The following is an 8314-nucleotide window of genomic DNA, read 5'->3' as shown; positions in this document are numbered from 1 at the left end:
TCTTGACTAGCGCCGTAATTTCTAAATTGTTTGTGGTTCTCTATTAAAGAAACTTTTTAGATAATGTGTTTGGATAATCTTTTTCCAATATTATATTGTTATTCGTAAAGAACTTTTAACGAACGATCAGTTCAATGGTTATCAGCAGTTGAGCCTAAAAATCGGTTATGTGGTAGGGGCTATCCTCCCAGATTCTCATTCTGGAGACCCGGGTTCGATTCCCGGTAACCGAATATTTTTTGCGACTTCTCTGTTTTTAAATATTTGATTTCAGATAAATCTTTGAATCTCTTTTGACAAGGGCTTACTAGCACTTAAAGCTGGCAAAGGTCCTTTTTAAGTTTTATACTTGCCAAAGAGTCTTTACATCAGGGGTATAGGTCTATTGTCTCAGGCTGTGTTGAATTCTGCTCAGCTATGTTTATTTGAGGACATTGTTCTGATGTAAGCTAACCTCATAAAGTCTCCTTAAGACTCAATCCCCGCAAACAAGTACACACGGGAAGCAATAGAATGTACAATACATAATACAACAATATTGTGAATATCTAACAAAAATTATTTCACTTACGCCTACGAGCTTTAATCTCCTCCATGCGTGATTTGAGAGCTGAGACTCTAGCATCAGCCTCCTCTTGCGCTCGAGCTTCTTCTTCCAATCGCAAAGCATAGTCTTCATTCTCGTAGGCCTGTATCCTGCGCAATTTCTCCTCCTCATCCATTCGTTTCTGCTCCTCGCTGACGACTTTCGCGCGTTCGCTGTGAGAGGGTACAGTAGAATCGGGGAGACCATCGTTCAAAGCGTTAGTTTGTGTATTGAGGATGGGATCTGCAGATATAGTTGCATTTGCGTATACTTGGGGGTTGTATGCGGGTTGCTGTGGTTGAGTGTCCAGTTGGGATATTTCATTATCGAATGCCATTAGCTCGTCTTCTATTGATCGTTGTGGTTGTTGTGGTTGTTGTGGTTGTTGTGGTTGTTGTGGCTGCTCAGTTGGTGCATTGTCGTTGGTATCTTGTTGAGTGCGCTCTTCAGGAGAATCTTTCGCATCGCTATGCGTTGTAGAATCTACACCACCATCGAAGAAATCACCAGGCAAGTCTCGTTGAGATTGAGTTTCTTCCACACCAACTTCAGATCTACGCTTCTTCTCTGAGCCAATCTCTACAGTCTCCGCTTGCCTTTTCCTGCCTTTCGCAGATGCAGCTGTGCCTCTTTCAGCTTTTTTTGCCCTAAGCAGACTTCTAGCGTCCATCGGTGTTGTTGTGGAGAAGACGACTCTTAACGAGAATCCACCACGATCCCATATATAAAAGTTTAAAATGCCTGCAAATTGGCTTCAGAGGGCTTTGCCTTATTTACCAAAGAATGTTCTCCACGCTTCGACTTCACCAAATGGTGGAAAGGGCTTTTACAGGATAGTTTTGACTAGATCAGCCATTGGATTACCAAAAGGTTCTCAGCGCACACTTGAAGCACTCGGTTTGAATAAAAGAATGGCTGTCGTTCTTCATCCTCACTCTCAAGATACGGCTGGTCAATTACTCAGAGTTAAAGAGTTGGTCAAGGTCGATAACATTTATGGTGATGATTTAATTCAAGGTAGAGTCAAGAGCGTTAACGGTCCTTCCTCTGGATTCACAAACGTCGGTTCTGCCGCTGAAACAAGGCGGTGGTAGTGTTCTTTACATCAAAATCTGTACTAGATAGAAGATTTGTATCAAAATTTATAAAATGGTTATACTGGTTTATTCCTTTGGTGAAATCATCAACTCTGGTCTGACGAGTTCGTCAAAGCGTTCAGCGGTGAGCAACCCAAGTTGAAGAACTGATTCCTTCAGTGTCAATCCTTCACTGTGTGCTTTCTTGGCTGCTTTCGCAACGTTGTCGTAACCAAGGTCAGCGTTAAGACATGTTGCCAACATAAGACTCTCGTTCATGATAGCCTTGATCTTTGTTTCATTTGGTTCAATCCCAACGACGCAGTTGTTAGTGAACGATCTGCAGCCATCCGCCAACAATCTTATCGATGTGAGTAAGTTGGAGATGAGAACTGGCTTGAATACATTCAATTCAAAGTTACCCTGTGAGCCAGCAAATGAAATAGCTGTGTTGTTACCGAATACTTGAGCACAGAGCATAGTGAGTGATTCACATTGTGTTGGGTTAACCTTTCCAGGCATGATTGAAGAGCCTGGCTCGTTCTCTGGGAGAGCCAACTCGGCCAAACCACATCTTGGGCCTGAGCCTAAGAATCTGATGTCTTGTGCAATCTTGAAGAGAGATGCTGCCAGAGTGTTGAGCGCACCAGATGCCTCAACGACTGCATCGTGAGCTGCCAAAGCTTCGAACTACATCAAATTAGCTTGTAAAAATGGTTCGGAACACGCAATACTCACCTTGTTTGGTGCAGTCTTGAATTGCACTCCGGTAATTTTAGTAATCTCCTCAGCGATCTTAACATCGAAGCCTTTGCGGGTGTTTAAACCAGTACCAACAGCAGTACCACCTTGAGCGAGCAAGCTGAGTCTAGGGATGACAGCTTCTACACGATCGATACCGTAAGTGAGCTGCTGAGCATAGCCGCCGAATTCTTGGCCAAGGGTGAGTGGGGTGGCATCTTGAAGGTGAGTTCTACCAATTTTGATGATATTAGACCAGCTCTCCGCCTTATCAGCCAATGCGTTTCTCAAAGTGGTGAGATTTGGAAGTAATGAGTTGTTAAGTTCGAGTACTGCTGCTACGTGCATAGCGGTTGGGAAAGTGTCGTTAGATGATTGAGACATGTTGACGTGATCATTAGGATGAACTGGGTTCTTAGATCCGAGCTTTCCACCTAAAATTTCAATTGCACGGTTGCTAATAACTTCGTTTGAGTTCATATTAGTCTGTGTACCTGATCCAGTCTGGAAAACGACAAGTGGGAAATGACCATCAAGCTTTCCAGTGGCAACTTCATCGGCTGCTTCCATTATAGCTTTGCCGATCTTTTCATCCAGACCGTAGGTAATGTTTACAGCTGCAGCAGCTTTCTTTAAGATACCAAATGCTCTGGTCAGTGGAACAGGCATTTTAGCTTGCTCGCCACCAATTTCAAAGTTTTGGAGCGAACGCTGGGTTTGTGCACCCCAGTAGCGATCACAAGGTACACGCAATGGACCAAATGTATCCTTCTCCTCTCTGAATTCTGATTTGATAACGTTTGACATTGAAATTGATCTCTGTTTCTTCACGTGAGATGGTCGTTGTAGGGTAAAAACTAAATGCTCACTGCTGTTGCTATTGGTGTTGTTGCGCGCACAGAAGCTTTAGCGCTAAAAATGCGTGCTGGGGCTACTGTCCTTCTAGAAAATACACGGCTGAGCATTCTTGGGTTTTTTTAGTTTTAATTGATCAAATTGAAGCGAAGATGATGCGATCAACCGCCGAATCTTTCTCGAGGTTTAAGATGATTTCAGTTGGAGTTAAACGAAAATTGGCATGCGCGGCATCTGAATAGCGATATCATGTATTGGTGCTTTTTACATGTCTTGTTAGCCGATAACAGCCACTTTATCCCGATAAATTGTTTAGTCCATATCATATCCACCTTCAGAGCCCTCAGAATCATTAATATCTATGTCACCGAACTGTGGGTCCGAATTATACGCCGAGTGCATCTTCCAGTAAGATTCTCCAATTTCTACCATTTCATCCCTGCTGTATCCACTACCCATCCCACCGTACTTAAAGGGAAAACTCTCTGAAACCTTACCAAATTCTTCCAACTTGGACCTTACAGCATCAGATGTTGTCAGACTGCTGAGTGTGCTGATTTCATCATCCTCATACATTCCAGCAGGATGAGAGGGGTGTGGCTTGTACGCTGGGCTGTCTATCCAGTGCCTTTTACGCGTCAGCCTGTTGTCCAACTTGTTCGTGTAGCTCACCTTGATAAGAGGGGATACTTGAGCTTTGTCCTGCTGTCAAGCGCATCTTCAAGTCCATCCCGACTTGGCTTGTAAGGTGGTCTGACCACCTGCACCTCAGCGAAAACATCTCTCTCCTTGATACTGCTTTCCATCCCACTATAATCGAACTGGTTGACGACATCACCCACACCACCGGTAAGAGTGGCGATCTTTGTCCCGTTTCTCCAGTTCAGCTGTGAGGTTAGCTGCTGCATGTTTGCACCACCATTATAAAGCTTGAAAGGCAGGCAAATTGCGTCTAAGTGGGGGCTGAGTATAGATGACGAAATGAAAAGTGAGTTCATCTTAGACTACTCTTGATCAGCTTTGTTTCGAGTTGAACAGTAAAACACCCACATCAGTATTATTCTCGTTCCATTTAGTTGGACAGGACAAAGGCACGACCAAATCAGAAACGCTCTCCAACTTTGAAAGAGACAAGAGCTCATTCATAAGGATTGTATTGGAAAGTGGGTGCCGGGTGTCTTTCTCCACATCCTTGTTTTCACTCTCAACCTTATTCTTAAGCGACTGCTTCCAGCTAAAGAGATGATCTCTTTCGTGTGCGTTGACGACGATTGGTGTCTTGGTATAAGTCTCTCTGACATCCTCGAGGTAAGCGACAGAGAAACCACTCCAAGCATCGCTGACATCGGCATTGACATGAAATCCCTGCAGCAAATCACATTCTTCTGCAAAGTGTCTGAGATCTTCATCGAGAGAGTTGAACTCCTGTGATGAGTATGAGTGTGTTGAAGCTTAAACCACGCTAAAACCAACTTTTTCATATTCCTTGTATACATCTTGTCCCAGTTCCCAGCCATCGAACCCAGCAACACCATCAGTACCAGTACCGCACTGAACATAACCGCTTATCTGATGAATAGAGCGTGGATGGAAGTACGAGCGATTAAAATCTGTCCAAGAAGCTACCTCGTCTGAAGTAGGCGGTGAAGGCTCTTTACCGCTTTCCAGCTCAGCCTGGTAGCGTGTACGCTGAGGCTGTTGTGTCTGATATTCGATATTCAAGCTGAAGAGTGTTAGTTGGTGTAGACTGCCTCACTGCGCTACCCAACTCACCCAGAAAGAGTATCTATCTTGCTGTCGTCATAACTTGTAGGTTTTTGATAAAGCTCGTTTATCTTCTTTATACTGCCAAAGTTTGCTGTAGCATACTGAGCTGTGTAGAATGCGCCGTCTGCACCGCTCACACTTCAAATCGTAAAGAAGAAGACGGGGAGTATATGTTTGTGAGCCGTCGTAGCCCTCACCAATTCTATAGCTAGAATCGTGATCAATGTTGTGTGTATCACAGTCAGCCTGATTGAAGTAATGCTCCTTTAATCGCCGTCAGTGTGCGTCACCAACTCCCAAGTACTTTCTCACTTGCTGATTGAAATAATGTGTCGTAGAATACGCGCTACTGTGCCCAAAACTTATATGAACAATCTCGTGCATTTCCCCTTAAATTGCCTCGCTGTTGGCCGTTGTTCCTTGGGAGATGACGATCATCACGTAGAAATGGCCAGCGACGGAGAATTTGAAGATGATTGGCTCAACTCTGCCGAAGTCCTTGCCGTAGCATCTGCCGTCGAGACAGGCACCATTAACTCCGCAAATCCAGCTATAACGGTTGAAATGGACGATAAGAAGCGAGCAAGAAGCAGAAGCAGAAGCAACTCAGTTGAAATAATTGAATCCACAAACCCAACTAAATATCTCACTCCCTATGACCGTTTCAGAAAGAAATCTGGTTTTCTCTCCGCGACTGACGTCTCCGACATACAGTGGTGCGCTTATAAGAAGTTATATAAAGAAATTCAAGGCGGTGGTTGGATCCGAGCTTCTGAAAGAGTGCAATCCATCGTCGGAGATACTGGAGCTCAAATCAACGTCGATACAAACAAAGCGCTAGCCAAGGAGAAGATAATGGACAAAGGCTCAGCCCATCATACCAAAATGGAGCGTGAAATGTACGATATCGCAGACGACAGGGAAATGGAGATGGAGATTTACTTCGATAAACGCTCAGATTACTATGCCCTATGGCTGCACAATTGCATCGTGCAACTAACCACACTCGCACATCAAGGCCGCTGCAGAGAATTTGGCGTGCGTGGGCTGATCGATGGTCAAATATTACAGGGTGACATTGATGAGCTATGTCTGGATAGGAAGACTGGTATGGTCAGGGTTGTCGATGATAAGACGCGCGTTGATGGTAAAATGCCCCGCTATCAAAATTCCAATAATAAAGCCCAGCTTATGGTATACAGGAAAATGTTGACTCACTTCCCTTCATTCGATTGGCAGGCGTGGCTCGAAAGTTGCGGAATTAACATGAACGAGCATGTATCAACACCGATTGTCAGACAACATATGCTTCAGAATGGCGAAACTGATCTCAGACTTTGCGCTATACTTGATAGATTTAAGGCTGCCACCCAAATTATCCTGGAGAATATTGACAACGTTGTTGAACTCAGATACCACTGCGCAGATGGAGGTACATATATCGGCAAAGTAGAGATTGAGTTTGATGAGAGGGAGTTTAAACGATACATAAACGAAGCGTTCAAATTTTGGCATCGGGGGGATTATAAAGGTGTCGATATTGAAGATGGCTATTTCAAATGCAGTAAATGTGAGTTTGAGGAGAGCTGTGAATGGCTGACATTGCAACATACCAGAGCAGTTGAGAAAAACAAGAAAAATAAGAAAGTTTAGCGCATCACATTGTACGGTTTGCAGTTTGGCTTTGGTATGCAGAGTGCCATCATTAGCCTCAACAGTTTGAAAGCAAAAATAGATGATATGCAAATACTTTCGGCACGAAAAATTTCAAAAGCTGTAATCAGATGCGGTATGTGACATAATATAAAAAGGTATAACTTGAGCAGACTTGATGTGTGGATGCTTAGACACGAGAAGTTTGATAGCCTCGTCAGATATCTCATAACAAAAAACGATGCCATAAATGCAACGACTGCTGGATGTATTTCCTCCAACAATGAGAAATTTGAATCATAAAACCCTCGATTGAACTTGTGAACAAATGATGGCGATAATCATCGGGTTACGCCAAGGCGGTTCAGGTTTCATTTCGAGCGAGATTATATCCAAAAAGACATAGTCCTCAGGAAACATATCAAAGCTCTCGCTCGAGATGTATTCTGTAAGGTCTTCAAAGTAGAGTCGCTCTAAATTGTTAAAGAGTCATTCAAAGCTCGAGATTTGCTTTTTCTTGATATTTTGCCATGGAAAGGTCTTGAGGAACGCTCCTCTGCCGAATCGTATCTTTGCAGGCAACTAATTATCAATTGACAATGTCTCGATGTTGTCTGTACAGTGCAGATGCTTCTTGGGTAGTGGCGTGCCTCTTTTTAAAATGTAATTATAGTCATCAGTATTATTTAGCTACAAATGTTTATTTTTTTGGGTGATAAGCTAAACTTTCATCGACTAAATCAAAATTTGCGTAAAATGTAAGACCAAGTCTGAGTTTAATCGTAGTATTTAAAGAGCGCTATCCTGACGAGCTAGTTAGCTCAATATTATTTTCCGGGAAGGTTCAGATGTTCTTTAGATAATGATTCATTTATTTAAAATCGATGTAGTCAGCCTTTCTCCCAGCAAATGTCAGATTGGCTGCTTTTATCGATGTTGGCAATGGGATATTTTGAGGACAACTCTCTGTTTAAATTTAAAGATACTTGAAATGAGTTGAATATGACGTCATTGAAACGAAGACCGAGCATGTTACAGAGTTTATGTTAACGAGTCTCGTTAAATTTGGACTTTACGGCTAGCTCTTTGAATCTAACAAATCTACGGTGAGGGCTTGATAGCCAATATCAGACTTTGACTGTGTTTATTTCGTTGCAGAAGATAGCAGCAAAATCGTCGTCAAAGACAGCAGTTGTATAACCTAGCACGCGTTAAATAGTCCCTTTAGATTGAATACACACGCCTTTGAAGTATGAATGCTTTGTTCCAATGTTTGTTGATTTACATCACCCTAAAGAAATTGTGCTGTTCTATGATTCTATCAAACCCACCTAAAAAGGGTTTACAGTATCTTTTACTCTTCTGTTAAAGCATCTAAAACCTTGTATTTGGTCTCAATTGGGAGATTAGCCGTACTGAACAGGGTCATTTTGATGGAAGTAAGTCAAGGAAGAGTGAAAAAGAGACAAAGATAATAATAAATCAAGTGGTATGAATAAGTTGAATACAACCAGGTAACATCAAATGTTAGATTTAGCTTTTGGGAATTGTATTTGTTGAGTGTGCAATAAGCCGTGTTTGTTGAGACCGACGTATGGTTGTATGTGGTAAGTGAGAGAGAGAGTAGTGTTTTGAT

General features: G+C 42.7%; 4 protein-coding genes and 1 non-coding gene across 5 annotated transcripts; 3 read left to right on the top strand and 2 right to left on the bottom strand.

The window, feature by feature from the left end:
• The first annotated feature begins 161 nt into the window (after positions 1-161).
• Positions 162-233, top strand: J056_004909. The gene has a single exon. It is a non-coding gene; the product is annotated as a tRNA-Glu (tRNA).
• A 330-nt stretch (positions 234-563) lies between these two features.
• On the bottom strand, positions 564-1256 carry J056_002610 (uncharacterized protein; the record flags this gene model as incomplete). The annotated part of the gene is made up of 1 exon (XM_009271875.1): positions 564-1256. One exon carries the CDS (start codon positions 1254-1256, stop codon positions 564-566), a length of 693 nt encoding a protein of 230 aa, XP_009270150.1.
• Positions 1257-1323: 67 nt separating this feature from the next.
• On the top strand, positions 1324-1680 carry J056_002609 (uncharacterized protein; the record flags this gene model as incomplete). Its single annotated transcript, XM_009271874.1, has 1 exon — positions 1324-1680. One exon carries the CDS (start codon positions 1324-1326, stop codon positions 1678-1680), a length of 357 nt encoding a protein of 118 aa, XP_009270149.1.
• A 69-nt stretch (positions 1681-1749) lies between these two features.
• Positions 1750-5409, bottom strand: J056_002608 (uncharacterized protein; the record flags this gene model as incomplete). Its single annotated transcript, XM_009271873.1, has 10 exons — positions 1750-2352; positions 2401-3222; positions 3273-3280; positions 3591-3886; positions 3931-4262; positions 4309-4683; positions 4732-4981; positions 5032-5116; positions 5163-5289; positions 5338-5409. The coding sequence occupies 10 exons, from the start codon at positions 5407-5409 to the stop codon at positions 1750-1752; spliced, it is 2970 nt and encodes a 989-aa protein (XP_009270148.1).
• Positions 5410-5472: 63 nt separating this feature from the next.
• Positions 5473-6678, top strand: J056_002607 (putative exonuclease V; the record flags this gene model as incomplete). The annotated part of the gene is made up of 1 exon (XM_009271872.1): positions 5473-6678. The coding sequence occupies one exon, from the start codon at positions 5473-5475 to the stop codon at positions 6676-6678; it is 1206 nt and encodes a 401-aa protein (XP_009270147.1).
• Positions 6679-8314: the final 1636 nt, after the last annotated feature.

Source organism: Wallemia ichthyophaga, assembly GCF_000400465.1.
Source record: "Wallemia ichthyophaga EXF-994 unplaced genomic scaffold scaffold22, whole genome shotgun sequence".
In the NCBI taxonomy this organism is placed as follows: Eukaryota; Fungi; Basidiomycota; class Wallemiomycetes; order Wallemiales; family Wallemiaceae; genus Wallemia; species Wallemia ichthyophaga.
Note: the sequence above shows the minus strand (reverse complement) of the source record. Positions and strands in the feature narration are given on the sequence as shown.